Raw genomic sequence first — 20,627 nt, forward strand, 5'->3', positions numbered from 1 at the left:
CTAAGTCCTTCGGGAATAGGGTGCCATTTGGTACACAGCCACTGTCAGACGTCCTGTCCTCCCTTTAGGCCGGTTCCTCTACGACCCACACAGCCACTGTCAGACGTCCTGTCCTCCCTTTAGGCCGGTTCCTCTACGACCCACACAGCCACTGTCAGACGTCCTGTCCTCCCTTTAGGCCGGTTCCTCTACGACCCACACAGCCACTGTCAGACGTCCTGTCCTCCCTTTAGGCCGGTTCCTCTACGACCCACACAGCCACTGTCAGACGTCCTGTCCTCCCTTTAGGCCGGTTCCTCTACGACCCACACAGCCACTGTCAGACGTCCTGTCCTCCCTTTAGGCCGGTTCCTCTACGACCCACACAGCCACTGTCAGACGTCCTGTCCTCCCTTTGGGCCGGTTCCTCTACGACCCACACAGCCACTGTCAGACGTCCTGTCCTCCCTTTAGGCCGGTTCCTCTACGACCCACACAGCCACTGTCAGACGTCCTGTCCTCCCTTTAGGCCGGTTCCTCTACGACCCACACAGCCACTGTCAGACGTCCTGTCCTCCCTTTAGGCCGGTTCCTCTACGACCCACACAGCCACTGTCAGACGTCCTGTCCTCCCTTTAGGCCGGTTCCTCTACGACCCACACAGCCACTGTCAGACGTCCTGTCCTCCCTTTAGGCCGGTTCCTCTACGACCCACACAGCCACTGTCAGACGTCCTGTCCTCCCTTTAGGCCGGTTCCTCTACGACCCACACAGCCACTGTCAGACGTCCTGTCCTCCCTTTAGGCCGGTTCCTCTACGACCCACACAGCCACTGTCAGACGTCCTGTCCTCCCTTTGGGCCGGTTCCTCTACGACCCACACAGCCACTGTCAGACGTCCTGTCCTCCCTTTAGGCCGGTTCCTCTACGACCCACACAGCCACTGTCAGACGTCCTGTCCTCCCTTTGGGCCGGTTCCTCTACGACCCACACAGCCACTGTCAGACGTCCTGTCCTCCCTTTAGGCCGGTTCCTCTACGACCCACACAGCCACTGTCAGACGTCCTGTCCTCCCTTTGGGCCAGTTCCTCTACGACCCACACAGCCACTGTCAGACGTCCTGTCCTCCCTTTAGGCTGGTTCCTCTACGACCCACACAGCCACTGTCAGACGTCCTGTCCTCCCTTTAGGACGGTTCCTCTACCACCCGCAGCAGCTAACACCATGATGTCAGGTGTGAGATGTATGCACATTGTACTGAGAGATGCGATTCAGAGTGATTTGCACAACGTTGGACCCTCAGACATGGCGGCAAACACGCCTATAGATTTGTCAGGGGCTGTCTCCGCTTTGATTCCTTTGTCTCAGTGCCTCGTTCAGGCAAATTACTTTTAATTCAAAGGATTCCCCCCGTAGAATGAATTGTGATTTCATTAGGAGAGGAGAGGAAGAGAATCTTTAATAATGGAGATGATGGAAACACACACAGAATGGGTGGCAAGGAATAAGTTAGTCCTAAATATTTCAAAAAACGAAAAGCATTGTATTTAGGACACCATTCACTAAACCATAAACCTTAACTAAGTCTTGTTACAAATAATGTGGAAAATGAGCAAGTTAAGGTGAATAAACTGCTTTGAGTAACCTTGGATTGTAAACTGTCATGGTCAAAACATGTTGATACAACAGTAGCTAAGATGGGGAGAGTTCTGTCCATAATAAAGCGCTGCTCTGCCTTTTTAACAACACTATCAACAAGGCAGGTCCTACAGGTTTTGTCGCACCTGGACTACTGTTCAGTCGTGTGGTCAGGTGCCACAAAGAGGGACCTCAGAAAATTACAATTGGCTCAGAACAGGGCAGCACGGCTGGCCCTTAAATGTACACGGAGAGCTAACATTAATAATATGCATGTAAATCTCTCATGGCTCAAAGTGGAGGAGAGATTGACTTCATCATTACTTGTGTTTGTAAGAAGTGTTGACATGCTGAATGCACAGAGGTGTCTGTGTTTAAACTACTAGCACATGGCTTGGACACCCATGCATACCCCACAACACATGCCACCAAAGGTCTCTTCACAATCAAGAACAGACTATGGAATGCACACAGTACTACATAGAGCCATGACAACATGGAACTCTATTCCACATCAGGTAACTGATGCAAGCAGTAGAATCAGATTTAAATAACAGATAAAAATACACCTTATGGAACAGTGGGGACTGTGAAGAGGCACACAGGCACAGATACACATACACATGATAAGACACGCACTTTACACATGTGGATGTTGTATTGTAAATATGGAGTGGTGGCCTGAGGGAACACACTGAATGTGTTGGGTAAGGAGTTATGAAATGTAAAGTCATGTAGTATTTTAAACAGTATGTAACTGTCTTACGTTGCTGGACCCCAGGAAGAGTAGCTGCTGCCTTGGCAGGAACTAATGGGGATCCATAATAAATACAAATACACACACACACAGTCAGACTGAGAAGAACAAGCAACAGTAGTCCTGTATATGACTAGCCTGGCTTCACATCACTGTGTCTACTACTGGTCATCTGAAGAGAGCAATTTCCCCTGTGGTACAAACCCATCATTTGTTACTGGCTCTGATCTTCCCCTGCATCACATGATGGCGTCCATGGCTGCTTTTGATCCTATCCCCATGTACTCCTCTCCTGCCCCCTGGGAACTCTCTGACAACCCTCTGTGATCTCTACTGGTTCTATCTAAACCTGATGGTTGCTCACTGGCACACTCCCGCCAATCAGTAGCCCTAACTAGCCCTGTTCTATTCCCTGGGAATTCTGGTGGTGTAGGGTAGACTTCTAATAACTGGGGACCACTGCAATTAGCCTAGTAAGGCATTTATACCTCTGGGCCTGTATTCACAAAGATTCTCAGAGTAGAAGTGTTGGCCTATGATCAAGTCTTATTCATTCCGGTCTTATTCATTATTATCTGAAAGGCAGAACTGTTCCTAGATCAGCACTTCTACTGTGAATATTGTCCCTGGTGTTTTCCTACTGCCGTTTACCCCTACAATTCCCCCACCTAATTCCACGAGTTCCATGGAGATAGGTTGTTTGTGCTCTGCTCTGCTGTTGTGCATGTGTTCACCCATGATTAATTCAGACTGGCCTCGGGAGTGAACAGCCATGCTAGGAGGCTAGGTTACGCAGCAGGGGATCTGGTGACTCCTGGAACAAAGACAGTGGTTAGAGAGAGAGAGAGACTTGGATGGAGAACAAGAAAGAGAGAGCAGTTAGAGGTGATGAGAGAGCAGTTAGAGAGGTGATGAGAGAGTAGTTAGATGTGATGAGAGAGCAATTAGAGATGTGATGAGAGAGCAATTAGAGATGTGATGAGAGAGCAGTTAGAGATGTGATGAGAGAGCAGTTAGAGATGTGATGAGAGAGCAGTTAGAGATGTGATGAGAGAGCAGTTAGAGAGGTGATGAGAGAGTAGTTAGATGTGATGAGAGAGCAGTTAGAGAGGTGATAGAGCAGTTAGAGAGGTGATGAGAGATGAGAGATGAGAGAGCAGTTAGAGATGTGATGAGAGAGCAGTTAGAGGTGATGAGAGAGCAGTTAGAGGTGATGAGAGAGCAGTTAGAGATGTGATGAGAGAGCAGTTAGAGAGGTGATGAGAGATGAGAGATGAGAGAGCAGTTAGAGATGTGATGAGAGAGCAGTTAGAGGTGATGAGAGAGCAGTTAGAGGTGATGAGAGAGCAGTTAGAGATGTGATGAGAGAGCAGTTAGAGGTGATGAGAGAGCAGTTAGAGAGGTGATGAGAGAGCAGTTAGAGAGGTGATGAGAGAGCAGTTAGAGAGGTGATGAGAGATGATGAGAGAGCAGTTAGAGAGGTGATGAGAGAGCAGTTAGAGAGGTGATGAGAGAGCAGTTAGAGAGGTGATGAGAGATGATGAGAGAGCAGTTAGAGAGATGATGAGAGAGCAGTTAGAGAGGTGATGAGAGATGATGAGAGAGCAGTTAGAGAGGTGATGATAGAGCAGTTAGAGAGGTGATGATAGGGCAGTTAGAGAGGTGATGATGAGAGAGCAGTTAGAGAGGTGATGATAGAGCAGTTAGAGAGGTGATGAGAGATGATGAGAGAGCAGTTAGAGATGTGATGTGAGGGCGGTTAGAGAGGTGATGATAGAGCAGTTAGAGGGGTGATGATAGGGCAGTTAGAGAGGTGATGATGAGAGAGCAGTTAGAGAGGTGATGATAGAGCAGTTAGATGTGATGAGAGAGCAATTAGAGATGTGATGAGAGAGCAGTTAGAGATGTGATGAGAGAGCAGTTAGATGTGATGAGAGAGCAGTTAGAGAGGTGATGAGAGATGATGAGAGAGCAGTTAGAGAGGTGATGATAGAGCAGTTAGAGAGGTGATGAGAGATGATGAGAGAGCAGTTAGAGATGTGATGTGAGGGCGGTTAGAGAGATAGAGGAAGGCTGTTGCTGCTGTGTCCCTCCCTGCCTGTCTGGTCTGGCCACATGACCTTCACAGCACTACATACACAGGCTCTCTGGAGAGAACAATCCCTCACTCCTATGATTCACCATTTCTGTGCAGTTTGAGAGAGGGGTTAATATCCATTTTGATGCCCATTGCTTCATTTTCAGTGTTATGCTAGTGTGAATATCGGAACAAACCAATGAAAAGCTGGCCTGTGTGTGTGTGTGTGTGTGTGTGTGTGTGCTGCTTTGAGTGAAGTTGACAGAAAACAGGTAGCCTTTTACGGCTACAGTACTTGAGGTAAACATGAGTCAGCAGAAATATTTGACTTGATATTAAATGTTTAATGTTTAAAATCTATTACCCTACAAACTAGGCTACTTTATGAACTATTCAGTTGGTAGGCTGCTGGAGGACTGAAATAGGAGGGCCTCGATTTTACGACTCTTTTCAAGCTTTCATTTTCCACAACATTTGATTTTTGCCATTCAAGTGTGCCCACAACAATTGATTTATCCCTGTTTTGTCTTTCTATGCTGTCATCACTGCTCAGTCAGACTTCCGTAGTGGAAGCAAGGAGGTGATATTTGGAGAGTTTTACTGCTAAGTGGCGGGCAGCTCCCCCATGGTCCTGCCTCCTGCAGGTTATAGTGTTCGTCCCAAATGGCACCCTATTCCCTATATAGTGCACTACTTTTGAACAGTGCACTAAATGGGGAATAGGGTACCATTTGGGACGCAGCCATAGTCTGACTCTGGGTGATTACATCATCGATTAAGGTAATCGATTTGCTGAGTTCTTTGTGTGGCTCACCACATTTAGGCTAGCGGTGCTCGTACTCCAACGGTGAGTTGCAAGGTACACAGGAGGAAGTGCAGCAGACTGTATTGGAGTACTTTCATCAGTCTGAGGTTTTCTGTTGCTTCAGGCTCAGTTTGTAAACTAATATTTTCTGTGACAGTTCTGCTGTGGGCTGCTTGCTCTGATTTTAATGTTTCTTGCCAGTCCAGACATCCAAATAATGTCAAAGTACTTTTAACTTGATCTAAATCAAAGCTACATCCCATAGATTAATTTATAACTGATTTTGAATTCTAAACTGCCATAATTTAAGCTCTAATCTGAAATATCAGCAGCGAGATATGAGGTAGGCATTTCTCAATTAAACGCCGGGCACCAGAAGATGATTAAACATTATAAATTAAGCCTATTAAAACCCTGCTAAGTATAATATAACAAAAAATAGCTGAGATTCTTTCTTTACGGATATTTCTTCCCCATCGCATTGGAGGATGATAAGGCTTTATCTGGAAGGGCAAATATGAAGGCCAGTGAGATATTAATGGTAATTAGGAAATACTTATAAATTCAGTAAACTTTTGTTCTAAGATGGGCACGGTATAATTTGCGTAACTTCAAAGTTAGGCGAATGGGTTATACTATTAATTATAAACTGGGTGGTTCAAGCCCTGCATGCTGATTTGGCTGACAGCCGTGGTATATCAGACCGTATACCACGGGTATGACAACCATTTATTTTTGCTGCTCTAATTACATTGGTAACCAGTTTATAATAGCATTAAGGCACCTTAATGGTTTGTGGTATATCACCAATATACCACGGCTAAGGGCTGTATCCAGGCACTCCGCATTGCGCCGTGCATAAGAACAGCCTTTAGCTGTGGTATATTGGCCATATACCACACCCCCTCGGGACTTATTGCTTAATTAAACTACATTTGTGCAAAATCTTTTTATGTGGTGTTCAGTGGAAGGAAGTGTAATTGTGGTCAGTGATCATAATACTTGCTCATAGAAGGCCGTTACTCTTCTGTGGTTTATGAATAGCTTATCCGTTTAAAACACGTTTTACTATCTATGACTGTCTGACCTGTTTTTTGAAAACAATAATATATGGTACTATACAGATAGGTCTGGTTAAATTCCTGAGAAAGCGGAGGTTGGGTTAGGTTCGTACATTCTCTTGTAGATAGACCTGCTTATTCACCCAAATTCCTCCTCTTGGGGGTCTCATCACTCCATTCTGACTGTCTCTGTCTCTATTTCAGCTTGAACCCTACTAGAACATCATTAACAACTCAACCGGTACACACACACGGCTGCTTTTAATATAGATGCCCTGGCACTCATTTCATGTTAAGGTCTCAACCATTATACACTCATCCCAACCTCTCAACCTTAGAGCTTTCATCCTTTTAAAAACTCCTCAGTGATGCACCCTGCCCTGAAGTTAGTAAATTAAACGATTCTCGTACACCACACACACACACCACACACACACACCACACACACCACACACACCACACACCGCACACACGCAGGGTGAGTGTAAACAACTCTTTGATACTAAGTGTCGAGAATGCTTTACGGCCAGTCTGCCACTGACCTCCCTCTAGGCCAGTGCTGCCACCACTGTGGCCTTGCCCTCCCGTGACCCCCCCCCCCCCTCCTCTCTCCCATGCCCTGTCACCTGACGCTGACGGATGGCTGACTCGCCCAGAGTGTCAGGCTCGTAAATCACCTGTTACCGTGGCGAGCGCTGTCGAAAACATCCATTAACACAATCCCGACGCAATCACGGGGCCGTCTGGGTGGGGGGCCCCCCTAAAATGCAAATGTATTACCGGGCCGGCGTCCATTCAGTCGACGAGGACATGACCGTGTGATTTATCAGCTACTGCAACGGGAGGAATGAAGGGAAGTAGGAAAGAACATCACAGCTAATGGAAGAGAGGGTTGAGGATGGAAGGGAGCAATCACTTTCTTATGAACAAATGATTTACAAACAATTTAGAGCCTACTTCTGAGGAGTCATGGAGTGGAACAGAAGCTCTATCTAAATGATGTGTTTGGTGTGTGTGTGTGTTTGATAGTGGGGGATCGTTGGACGTATGATGTGAGTGTTTGTGTTTGTCGGAGTGGCAAGCTCTGTTATCATTGCTTTTATCTCCTGGCTTGGGAGTCCATGGTGACAGGGGGTTACCCTGATTCCCCCTCAGCCCCCCTTGTGTTAATCCTGCTTGACTCATTTTAATGGGACAGGTTCCCATCAAACACAGCTAGAGGAAATCATTTCAGCCCAATCAAATTGTCTTCTCACCGCCTGTCTCGTAGCAAATGGTGGCTATCCCTCTTTGCTTTCCGTCCAGTGACAGGCCCTTCTTGTCTTCAACACCTTGCGCCCCGTCTTACAATATTAATTTTGACATGTGCAGTGTTATTTTCCTTCTAATCACTTTGTAGTAGGCAGGGTTCAATCATAGAAATGTCATCGCCACTATTAAATAAATGACAAATCATGACATTTATAGCTTGTACAATATATCTCCAGACACAAAGAACATTATTCCTTCCTTAGCTATAGGGCTCAGACCCCCTCCCCCCCATGCAACACAAACACACACACACACACACACACACACACAAACCCCCATGTAGATAACCTTTTCCATAATGCTGCTAAAGGTAGCATGATAAATTCATTGACATCCTGCTGGCGTGGAAATAATACGATTCATGTTTTTGGAGGCAAAACATGTTTTCACATAGTGTGTGTGTGTGTGTGTGTGCGTGCACAAACAGCAACTGAGAAACACAACACACTGGCACCGTCTAGATTAAATGAATAATATGCGTGAAAGGTACATTAAAAAGCAACGGTTTCAAACATGAAACACATAACTGACTAAACAACTCACCTAAGGGAACAGCTATCTATAAAATATGTCTTTATTTTCTTTGAATGTACTCGTTACAAATATTGCATTTACAACAAATACATTGCGTTATATAGGCCTAATCCTTTGAAAGCAATATCTATTTTTTATATATGCTGCAATCCAATTTCCCATATGGGACAAATAACATACAGTATCTACAACTACTACTACTAATAGAATTGGAACTGGGAAAAAGTGCATTTACTATTAGCTAGAGTCTGAAGTTTATCATATCCTAGATGACAGTTCTGTATGATGTCTCTATGTTATCATAGCTGGAGGGTAATCCTGACTAAGATGTCACGTCTGCCAGCGCCAGTTGTTGCCATGACCTCCAGAAGATTAAAGTCAGTCTCTAAATAGGCTTCTCACCCAACCAGCCCTTTTGCTGTTGTGTTGCTGCTGCATTGTGTCTGTCTGCGTAGTACGGAGGTCAGAAAGAGGCTAGGGACTACAGCCTGGATTTCACTCCGGACCAGAGTATGTGAGCGGAGTGGAGCGAGGAGCGGAGCGTGCCCAGTTTGACTGGAGTGCGGAGGGAGATTCCCAAAGGCCTTCTCGCCCGCTCCAATTTGGCTCCAGGATAGCTCCAGTAGCGCTCACTTCACAGGCTCGGGGCATGCCCGGCCCAGCATGCATTTGTAGTGTGCTACTATAGCCCCTTGCTTTAGCTACTGTCATGGAGTTCGCTAAATATTTTCATAAAGAAACTGGTAGAACACACAGGTGCTAAATGAAGGTGACTTACAAAGATGAGGACCAAGAGAGGTGATGTAGTGTCCACAACTAAATAATCATTGTGGAATCTGAAAAGACACGTATCCCGAAAGCATGATTGTGTACTTACTACGTGCACATGCTAAAAGAAAGGAAAGAGGTGGGTAGCTAGTTAAGTGTGTCATTGTAGCAAAGTATTTGTAAACTAAAAATCAGATCTCTTAAAAGTTTAGTTCATTTTCATTCTATTATCTATACAATAGGCCATCATTGATTTTGACCCAATAGGCCTGGCATATTACCTCTTTCAAGGAGCTTTCTGTTTTGATTGGATTATTTAAACTAAAATCCTTAAGGCCTACCTACAGAAAAAAAACGACGCATCCTGCCCAGCCTGGCAAGGGTGGCCCGAAGGCTGTTTACCATCCCCAGTGGCTCTGCAAGCGTGGAGAGGGTATTCTCCGCTGCTGGCCTGCTCTCCAGGCTCCATGGCAAGAGCCTGAATCCACAGACTCTGGCCAAACTCGGGTTTCTAAAAATGAATTCAAGGCACTGAGCCTAATAAGGCATTTTTCGTTGAATTTGTATTTACTTTTACATAAGTCACAGCCTATATGTGCAATTTATAGACTATAATGATTTAATACAACAAAATGTTGTTTAAATGCTGATAGCTTAATGTCCCTGCCAGCCTAGTGTTTCGCACTCGCAAATGCTTCAAAATGTGTTTCGTTGTAGGCTATTGCCTTGAAATAATAGAAATAATATAGCCTAAATAATTACTTTTCCTTCTTAGGCTCCCTGTCTGGCTCCTGACCTATTTATAGTGTTTATATGCTGTTTAATATGACATGTAGCCTATTTGACATGATCTGCACTTCTTACAGTCAACTTTTCTTGTTGTTTATTATAATAATTTTCATTCAAATCACATGGTTTGGTTTCAATACTTCAAATCCAAATGGTAGGTCCAGGTAGTCACAACAATAAACGGGTGTTGGTTAAATGGTGATGTTAATGAATGGAGTGAATTTGGAGCGGCAGTTTTTTTCTCCTGTGAGTGAGAAGCGTTTCTTAGTGGAGCGGTTGGAAAGGATGTTGAGCGCCGGAGCGGTCTCCATTACATTTGACATTTTAGTCATTTAGCAGACGCTCTTATCCAGAGCGACTTAGTTAGTGAGTGCATACATTTTCATACTGGCCACCCGTGGGAAACGAACCCACAACCCTGGCGTTGCAAGCGCCATGCTCTACCAACTGAGCTACACGGGACCCTGGAATTCCATGAGCAAGATATCCAACCGCTCAACTCTGCTCACATACTCTGCTCAGGTCCAGGCAGGGTTTTATCATCCAGGATGTGTTTCATTTCAGGGAGGAATAACTATCCTCCGCTGTGCCCTTGTTCACTTGTCTTTCCAGAATATGACAGAATTGAGGTGAAATAGGGCCGAGGGGAGGGGAGCATCTTTCTGTATTGAAACCCAGCCTGCTACATTGTTCATATCCTTGTACACATCTACGTCAACTGGATTGGATAGGTAACAGCAGTATGATAGAAGCTAGGTGGAAGAGGAAATCTTCTTGGAATTAAACTCAACCCAGGCCTCTAATCTAGTTGTCCAGCAGGCCTGATCCACAGAGGAGGAGATGTTTAGAAATCCACCGTCCGGCTTGGTCGATGGATTTGGTTATGCAGATGATGTGGCCCAGGAATCTGTGCCAGGGGTTTTATGTCCTAAAAAAGGACATAAATAGGTGTGAGGGAAAAGCTCTGTGGCATATGCTAATCCAATTCCATTAGAGATGTTGTTTTTGACTCTGTGCTTTTGAATTGCATAGGTTTACAAATTCTCTCTCATTCTCTCTCTTTCTCACTCTCATTCTCTCTCTCTCTCCCTCTCTCTCTCCTCTCTCTCTCCTCTCTCTCTCTCTCTCCTCTCTCTCTCTCTCTCTCTCTCTCTCTTTCTCACTCTCATTCTCTCTCTCTCTCTCTCTCTCTCTCTTTCTCACTCTCATTCTCTCTCTCTCTCTCTTTCTCACTCTCATTCTCTCTCTCTCTCATTCTCTCTCTTTCTCACTCTTTCTCTCTCTCTCATTCTCTTATTCTCTCTCTCTCACTCTCTCTCATTCGCTCTCTCTCATTCTCTATCTTACCCTCCTCTCTCTCTCTCTCTCTAGTTGGTGGGGGGCCAGTTTGACCTGGAGATGAACTTCATTATCCAGGAGCAGGACAGCATCGTGTGCATGGTGGAGCTGCTGGACAAGGTGGGTGCTACACACACAGGATTAAATAGAACAATATTTATAATATCATCTAGGGAGTATGTTGGATGAGTTGTGGCAGGACACACATAGAGATACACACATACAGTGAGGGGAAAAAAGTATTTTATCCCCTGCTGATTTTGTACGTTTGCCCACTGACAAAGACATGATCAGTCTATCATTTTAATGGTAGGTTTATTTGAACAGTGAGAGACAGAATAACAACAAAAAATTCCAGAAAAACGCATGTCAAAAATGTTATAAATTTATTTGCATTTTAATGAGGGAAATAAGTATTTGATCCCTCTGCAAAACATGACTTAGTACTTGGTGGCAAAACCCTTGTTGGCAATCACAGAGGTCAGACATTTCTTGTAGTTGGCCACCAGGTTTGCACACATCTCAGGAGGGATTTTGTCCCACTCCTCTTTGCAGATCTTCTCCAAGTCATTAAGGTTTCGAGGCTGACGTTTGGCAACTCAAACCTTCAGCTCCCTCCACAGATTTTCTATGGGATTAAGGTCTGGAGACTGGCTAGGCCACTCCAGGACCTTAATGTGCTTCTTCTTGAGCCACTCCTTTGTTGCCTTGGCCGTGTGTTTTGGGTCATTGTCATGCTGGAATACCCATCCACGACCCATTTTCAATGCCCTGGCTGAGGGAAGGAGGTTCTCACCCAAGATTTGATGGTACATGGCCCCGTCCATCGTCCCTTTGATGCGGTGAAGTTGTCCTGTCCCCTTAGCAGAAAAACACCCCCTTGAGATCATTGACAAGATCCTCCCGCGTAGTTCTGGGCTGATTCCTCACCGTTCTCATGATCATTGCAACTCCACGAGGTGAGATCTTGCATGGAGCCCCAGGCCGAGGGATGGTCTTGCTGCTTGGCGATGGTCTTGTAGCCCATTCCAGCCTTATGTAGGTCTACAATCTTGTCCCTGACATCCTTGGAGTGCTCTTTGGTCTTGGCCATGGTGGAGAGTTTGGAATCTGATTGATTGATTGCTTCTGTGGACAGGTGTCTTTTATACAGGTAACAAACTGAGATTAGGAGCACTCCCTTTAAGAGTGTGCTCCTAATCTCAGCTCGTTACCTGTATAAAAGACACCTGGGAGCCAGAAATCTTTCTGATTGAGAGGGGGTCAAATACTTATTTCCCTCATTAAAATGCAAATCAATTTATAACATTTTTGACATGCGTTTTTCTGGATTTTGTTGTTGTTATTCTGTCTCTAACTGTTCAAATAAACATACCATTAAAATTATAGACTGATCATTAATTTGTCAGTGGGCAAACAACAAAAATCAGCAGGGGATCAAATACTTTTTTTCCCTCACTGTAGAAATAGATTTTCTTCCAGTCCACCCATCATAGTCTCAATTGACTTGAATGGGGATCCCCTTTCTAGTAATTCTATGCCTATTTCTATGGATACATGTTGGCGGTGAATAATTGTAAAGCTCTTTGAGCATCTGGCAAATTGTTTTATAAATCTGATCATTATTATGGCTGTGATTCCCAGTGTGAACCCACGTGCCAGGCGGAGGTGTGGAGCATCTTCACGGCTATCCTGAAGAAGAGCGTGAGGAACCTGCAGGCCTGCACCGACACAGCCCTCATTAACCTGGTCCTGGACCGCGTGGCCCACACTGACAGCATGATCGCAGGTACTGCCACAGTAACACCAGAGGCCAAAGTCATTTCACTCCAGAGTAATGAGTGTGGATGATTGTCTCAGTCAGAATCATTATCCAGTGGCCGGACACACACACACACACACACACACACACACACACACACACACACACACACACATCATGATCATCACCATCATTAGATTAGGAGCGTGTGCAGACCTGACAACACCACTCAGCCTCCCACTAACCCACTGCCCAGTCAGGGTAGTGACTCACACACCAGTCAGTAGACACAATCACCAGCCTCCATCACTCACCAGTCTCTCACCCAGTTACTAATGAGACAAATAACTCTTCTTAAGCGCAATGACTGGCCTGGCAGAGCAGGATGATCATCATTAGCAAAATGAAACCTCCATTAGCCCAGGGAACATGAACATGCAGGCCAGACAGACAAACCCAGGGAACATGAACATGCAGGCCAGGCCAGACAGACAGACAAACCCAGGGAACATGAACATGCAGGCCAGACAGACAAACCCAGGGAACATGAACATGCAGGCCAGGCCAGACAGACAGACAAACCCAGGGAACATGAACATGCAGGCCAGACAGACAAACCCAGGGAACATGAACATGCAGGCCAGGCCAGACAGACAGACAAACCCAGGGAACATGAACATGCAGGCCAGACAGACAAACCCAGGGGACATGAACATGCAGGCCAGACAGACAAACCCAGGGGACATGAACATGCAGGCCAGACAGACAAACCCAGGGAACATGCAGGCCAGGCCAGACAGACAGACAAACCCAGGGAACATGAACATGTAGTCCTGGCCAGACAGACAGACAAAGAAACCATTTTTACACTAATGTGCTGACCCGAACCGACTGCACTTGCACTGATATTTTCTTTTCACATCGTCCTTTCAGCACGGCTCCGGCAATTATGGTGTAACCAGGCCATTGCAGTATGGTTTGACTCGGCTTGGCTCAGTTGTGTGAAACGGGCATTAGGCTGTTAGATCAGACGGCCTCTCTCCCTCTCCTTCCATGGCTGGTGTGTGTCTGTCCTCTGATGCTCCAGGTCACTCTGGGAGGCTATAGAACATCTTTCTCTGTTCACTGAGATGAAAATGGCCCTCCATGGCATTAGCCAGTAATGTGTCTGATTGTAGGCTGAAGGCCAGGGGGAGAGTGGCTGGTTTCATACAGGCTCTACAGCAGCACACATGGGTTTGAACTCTATTACTGCTGTAATACTGCACAGGAAAAGGCCCATACACTTATCTCCCATTGTGATGGGGAATATTGGGAAATATAAGCCACTAGTCAATGCACATGGATGGGGAATGGGATAGCATTTCGATACATCCGCGATAACATGTGCAAAATACTATTTGATTTGGATAGTATTTTAAATGCTGAATATCTGATTTAAGTGTTTTTCGATGTCCTCTTTAGTATGAAGTATATTTGTAATCAATCAATAGATTGTTGTATTAGCCAAGTAACGAGATTACACAAGGATGTTACAAGGTAAAAAAGTTTCTGGAATATCCCTCTGTATGTGTATTGCCTTTCACTTGACAACCTCTGTTGTAGCCTATTGTTAGGGTGTGGTAACTTGACAACCTCTGTTGTAGCCTATTGTTAGGGTGTGGTAACTTGACAACCTCTGTTGTAGCCTATTGTTAGGGTGTGGTAACTTGACAACCTCTGTTGTAGCCTATTGTTAGGGTGTGGTAACTTGACAACCTCTGTTGTAGCCTATTGTTAGGGTGTGGTAACTTGACAACCTCTGTTGTAGCCTATTGTTAGGGTGTGGTAACTTGACAACCTCTGTTCTAGCCTATTGTTAGGGTGTGGTAACTTGACAACCTCTGTTGTAGCCTATTGTTAGGGTGTGGTAACTTGACAACCTCTGTTCTAGCCTATTGTTAGGGTGTGGTAACTTGACAACCTCTGTTGTAGCCTATTGTTAGGGTGTGGTAACTTGACAACCTCTGTTGTAGCCTATTGTTAGGGTGTGGTAACTTGACAACCTCTGTTCTAGCCTATTGTTAGGGTGTGGTAACTTGACAACCTCTGTTCTAGCCTATTGTTAGGGTGTGGTAACTTGACAACCTCTGTTCTAGCCTATTGTTAGGGTGTGGTAACTTGACAACCTCTGTTGTAGCCTATTGTTAGGGTGTGGTAACTTGACAACCTCTGTTCTAGCCTATTGTTAGGGTGTGGTAACTTGACAACCTCTGTTGTAGCCTATTGTTAGGGTGTGGTAACTTGACAACCTCTGTTGTAGCCTATTGTTAGGGTGTGGTAACTTGACAACCTCTGTTCTAGCCTATTGTTAGGGTGTGGTAACTTGTCAGTTTCCCCTCTTCACATATGTCATATTTAACCTGTATGTTTAACCTGTGTGTGTGTGTGTGTGTACTACTGTATGTTTAACCTGTGTGTGTTTCCGTCTTCCAGACCTGATGGTGGACATGCTAGGAGTGCTGGCCAGCTACAGCATCACAGTCAAGGAGCTGAAGCTGTTCTTCAGCAAACTACAAGGAGAGAAAGGCCAATGGGTAACACAACTAGTCTAACCTTCATACCGTACCGCCCTGTCATATTTGTCTTGTAGAGAGCATGGGGAATGTGCTAGCAACACTTCAACTGGTAACCTGTACACATCCTTTTACCCTCTCTGTACTCTGGAACCATACATCACACTGTGTAGTACAGACACACCATCGCTGTCTATTGGGCTAATCCAAAAAACATGACTGCATTATTAATGTGTAATAACTTGAGGAGGAAGTTGCCTCTTAGCACTGATTATGACCCCAGTTTTATCATTCTACCTTCTATTGGGTAAGGTTACGATTAAGGAGAGGGTAAACTGATCTTAGATCAGTGTTTGGGATTACATCACACACATTTAACAGTTGGCTGAACATTAATAGTACTATCCTATCATTAGTTAAAGATAATATCTATACATAAGATACATTAGTGGTTATAAAGTGGAAGAGGAATTTGTTTTCCAACCTGGGTTTTGTGGTTTTCCACCAAGTCAGCCTGGACAGTTTTGCCTAGCAGTGTGGAGTCATTACAGTACAGTGGGAAATCAGCCTGGACAGTCTTGCCTAGCAGTGTGGAGTCATTACAGTACAGTGGGAAATCAGCCTGGACAGTCTTGCCTAGCAGTGTGGAGTCATTACAGTACAGTGGGAAATCAGCCTGGACAGTCTTGCCTAGCAGTGTGGAGTCATTACAGTACAGTGGGAAATCAGCCTGGACAGTCTTGCCTAGCAGTGTGGAGTCATTACAGTACAGTGGGAAATCAGCCTGGACAGTCTTGCCTAGCAGTGTGGAGTCATTACAGTACAGTGGGAATAGCCCTTGTGTAAAAACAGCAGATCTAGTAGGCTGTAGTACCATGAATATGAGTGTATATAATGTATTATCCACGGAGTCCCTGCACCATTCGGACAGAAGGAGAGAGGGATGGGATTGGGAAGCCCATTGATCAGTGTGGAATCAAGTTGTCAAGGAAATGGGGGCAAGCTGCTTTTGTGCTTCTCTGTTTCCGTCCACCCCCCCCCTTAACACACACACACACACACACACACATAATGCTAGCTCTTTGAAATATTATCTTAGGGGGTTGACGAGATGATGCGTCTATCAGAAGCCTCTCCGTCACAGGATTTGAGCAGAGTGAACACAGTGTAATATGCTTATTGCAGCCTCCACAGAAATTAAACCGACGAGGCCTTGTCGGAAAAGAAAAGCTCATCAATATATTATGGAAATTTATCAACGTTGATCGCGGTTCCGTGGGTTTTGATTGACATTTGGGTTGAAAGGAAGGGGGATCTGATCTGAAGCGGGGGACCTTTCAGCGTTCACAGGAATGTAGAACAGCAAGACAACCGCTGCTGTTTCTTAGAACTACTGCATTCTCACTGTAATGTCTCTAGACAGTTCTCAACAAGAAGTTGGCTTGATGGCTAGTAGAGGTTAATATAGAAAAGCAGAAAATAGACATGTGGCTGACCTTGACACACTGTAGTTGTGATGATGTTGGTGTTTGTGTTTTTTCGCTTGCCTGTGAACTTGAACATATAGCTGTACATTTGAGTGTGTGTGTTTATGTGTGTGTACTTGTGTATGCAGTGCACCCTTATCAAAGTCTATGGCGTCTCATCTTGTGTGTGTGTTCTTCCCTCCAGCCTCCCCATGCGGTGAAGCTGCTGTCTGTCCTGAAGAGCATGGCCCACCGGAACGGACCTGACTCCTTCTTCAGCTTCCCAGGGAAGAGCGCTGCTGTGAGTACAGTTACAACTCAATACACCTCCACATGTTAACCTGAATCCCAGACTGATCATTAGAATACAGTATAGTACACACTATCCAACTAGACTAGAATCTGATGCTACACCTGATATGACACTGTATTCCCCTGGGCTCTGGTCAAGTAGTGCACTATGGAAGGAATAGTGTCATTTCAGACTTTTAGTGACTGGTATCAGTCTCGGTGGACACTGAGGATCTACAGTAAGATAATAGTATTTACAGAACCTCTGGATAGGTTCTTAATGGGTTAAATCCTCTTGTGCTTGACTTCCCACATGATCCAAGGCCGTAAGCATTAGGAATGACTAAGATAATGCATCATGAATTGCCTGTAAGCTCTGACCCAGCACACATCTTCACTTCTATATCCTTTAATGCCAAGGTTTACCAACCATATATAGCACGGGTCATACTGGACTACTGTGTGTGCGTTGAATAAGCAGCATGGGAAGAGAGGAGGAGCACAGATGCTAGCTAATGCTCCTAGCCATCTTCCCTCTGTTCTCCATCTCCTCCCTTCATTCTAATGCTCCTAGCCATCTTCCCTCTGTTCTCCATCTCCTCCCTTCATTCTAATGCTCCTAGCCATCTTCCCTCTGTTCTCCATCTCCTCCCTTCATTCTAATGCTCCTAGCCATCTTCCCTATGTTCTCCATCTCCTCCCTTCATTCTAATGCTCCTAGCCATCTTCCCTCTGTTCTCCATCTCCTCCCTTCATTCTAATGCTCCTAGCCATCTTCCCTCTGTTCTCCATCTCCTCCCTTCATTCTAATGCTCCTAGCCATCTTCCCTATGTTCTCCATCTCCTCCCTTCATTCTAATGCTCCTAGCCATCTCCCCTCTGTTCTCCATCTCCTCCCTTCATTCTAATGCTCCTAGCCATCTCCCCTCTGTTCTCTATCTCCTCCCTTCATTCTAATGCTCCTAGCCATCTTCCCTCTGTTCTCTATCTCCTCCCTTCATTCTAATGCTCCTAGCCATCTTCCCTCTGTTCTCCATCTCCTCCCTTCATTCTAATGCTCCTAGCCATCTTCCCTATGTTCTCCATCTCCTCCCTTCATTCTAATGCTCCTAGCCATCTTCCCTCTGTTCTCCATCTCCTCCCTTCATTCTAATGCTCCTAGCCATCTTCCCTCTGTTCTCCATCTCCTCCCTTCATTCTAATGCTCCTAGCCATCTTCCCTCTGTTCTCTATCTCCTCCCTTCATTCTAATGCGCCTAGCCATCTTCCCTCTGTTCTCCATCTCCTCCCTTCATTCTAATGCTCCTAGCCATCTTCCCTCTGTTCTCTATCTCCTCCCTTCATTCTAATGCTCCTAGCCATCTTCCCTCTGTTCTCCATCTCCTCCCTTCATTCTAATGCTCCTAGCCATCTTCCCTATGTTCTCCATCTCCTCCCTTCATTCTAATGCTCCTAGCCATCTTCCCTATGTTCTCCATCTCCTCCCTTCATTCTAATGCTCCTAGCCATCTTCCCTCTGTTCTCCATCTCCTCCCTTCATTCTAATGCTCCTAGCCATCTTCCCTCTGTTCTCCATCTCCTCCCTTCATTCTAATGCTCCTAGCCATCTTCCCTCTGTTCTCTATCTCCTCCCTTCATTCTAATGCTCCTAGCCATCTTCCCTCTGTTCTCCATCTCCTCCCTTCATTCTAATGCTCCTAGCCATCTCCCCTCTGTTCTCTATCTCCTCCCTTCATTCTAATGCTCCTAGCCATCTTCCCTCTGTTCTCTATCTCCTCCCTTCATTCTAATGCTCCTAGCCATCTTCCCTCTGTTCTCTATCTCCTCCCTTCATTCTAATGCTCCTAGCCATCTTCCCTCTGTTCTCTATCTCCTCCCTTCATTCTAATGCTCCTAGCCATCTCCCCTCTGTTCTCTATCTCCTCCCTTCATTCTAATGCTCCTAGCCATCTTTGTACTCCTTCTGACCCCTTCCTTCTCATAGCAGCAATCCCTAAGCTGATTTTTGTATCTATCCAGCCAGCCAGCCAGCCAGCCATGTGATTTAGTGTGTGAAATAATAAGGTATAAGTCCCCTGGGAATGTTCTGTTATACCCCTCTCTTTCTCTTAAAATAGAGCAGATTTCTAATACACTTCCTGGTGTCAATGGGTTTAAAAGTGAGGATTTAGTGAAGTTAGATCAGTTAAGATGCTCTTGCTGAAGTCTTCAAGGAAATGAAGGATGAAACCTTATCAGACATATAGTCTAAGCTATGATCTCATATCTTAGGCAATGTCTGCTGAGTTTCCATGAAGGATGACATCGTAGACTTATGTCTGCTACGTTTGAACTGTGTATCTCAGTCTAGGACCTTTACCTTTCACTACTTTCTCAATTAGTCTCACCTGAATGCTGTCTACACCTGCATGTGGCCATGGCACATTAGATAAGACTGTACAGTACCTGGGTTAGACTGCTAACTATAGAGAGGGGAAAGAGAGTTAAAGTCTGCTCCCATTGTGTCTTATAATGACTGTCGGGGACACTCACATTGTATGTAGCGAGTGTGTGTGTGCTGTTATGTCTCTTTGTACCCTCCCATTGCCATGGTGACGGTGCCCTTTGGTGAGGGTGAGCTCAGGGCCGCCCTAAGAGCGTCTGCGATTGGTGTGTGTGCAGCCGAGACTGAGCACTAAGCACACGCCTTCCCCTTCCTGTGAATCTCGCTAATGAGGCAGGAAGGCCTCTGGGTAGACACACACACGCACGCATGAACAGCTACGTTTTCTATCTGTTCCTTCTTGGTCCTACTGTAGTCTAGGTCACACTACTCACAATCCTATTTTTAAAACATTCAACTGTTTGTCTCCTCACAGGCTATAGCTCTGCCCCCTATAGCCAAATGGCCGTACCAGAATGGTTTCACCTTCCACACCTGGCTCCGCATGGATCCAATCAACAACATCAATGTTGACAAGGACAAGCCTTACCTGTACTGGTGAGTTCCAGACACCAACCGTCCATGTTTGAGATCAACTACACTGCACTCGCCGACTGCAGACTGACTATGAATCACCTTGCATCCTAAATGACTAATCATGATGATTTATAGATCAGTCAGTCTGTAGCCACTGACTGTAACGTAGTCAATCTCATACACCCACACTGACACAACTTACTGCAGCTTGATTTGTTCTTTCTCTATGCAAATAACGTCTCTACTCATATCCTGACTTGAGATACCTATGCATAACTTTTGTATGGATAATGTGATATTATTCAGGTGTATTCAAATAGAATTTGGCTCATACCGTAGTTCCCTGTGTGTGTGTGTGTGTGTGTTTGTGTGGTTTGTGTGTACTGTATTTGCACGCCAAGCAAAGCTATTTGATTTTTTCCTTGTTCAACAAAATTGTAGGATGAAGTCATATCCCCAAACAGTCTATAAAAAAAACAGCCAGCACAGAGGCTTAATAGACACACACACACACACACACACACACACACACACACAC

At 45.3% G+C, this 20,627-nt stretch overlaps 1 protein-coding gene across 1 annotated transcript in view; it reads left to right on the plus strand.

The window, feature by feature from the left end:
• The window catches only part of LOC311109953 (lipopolysaccharide-responsive and beige-like anchor protein), a gene marked incomplete at its 3' end in the record, with an annotated part of 160,036 nt that overhangs the window by 106,452 nt on the left and 32,957 nt on the right, over positions 1 to 20,627 (plus strand). The window contains exons 2-6 of the mRNA XM_084188470.1: positions 11,090 to 11,176; positions 12,701 to 12,845; positions 15,294 to 15,394; positions 17,045 to 17,140; positions 19,989 to 20,110. Of these exons, the coding sequence (XP_084044596.1) occupies positions 11,090 to 11,176; positions 12,701 to 12,845; positions 15,294 to 15,394; positions 17,045 to 17,140; positions 19,989 to 20,110 (551 nt within the window). The remainder of the gene's footprint in view (positions 1 to 11,089; positions 11,177 to 12,700; positions 12,846 to 15,293; positions 15,395 to 17,044; positions 17,141 to 19,988; positions 20,111 to 20,627) is intronic.

The sequence above is a fragment of the Coregonus lavaretus genome (assembly GCF_964263955.1).
Source record: "Coregonus lavaretus genome assembly, contig: SUPER_35_unloc_1, whole genome shotgun sequence".
Taxonomy (NCBI): Eukaryota; Metazoa; Chordata; class Actinopteri; order Salmoniformes; family Salmonidae; genus Coregonus; species Coregonus lavaretus.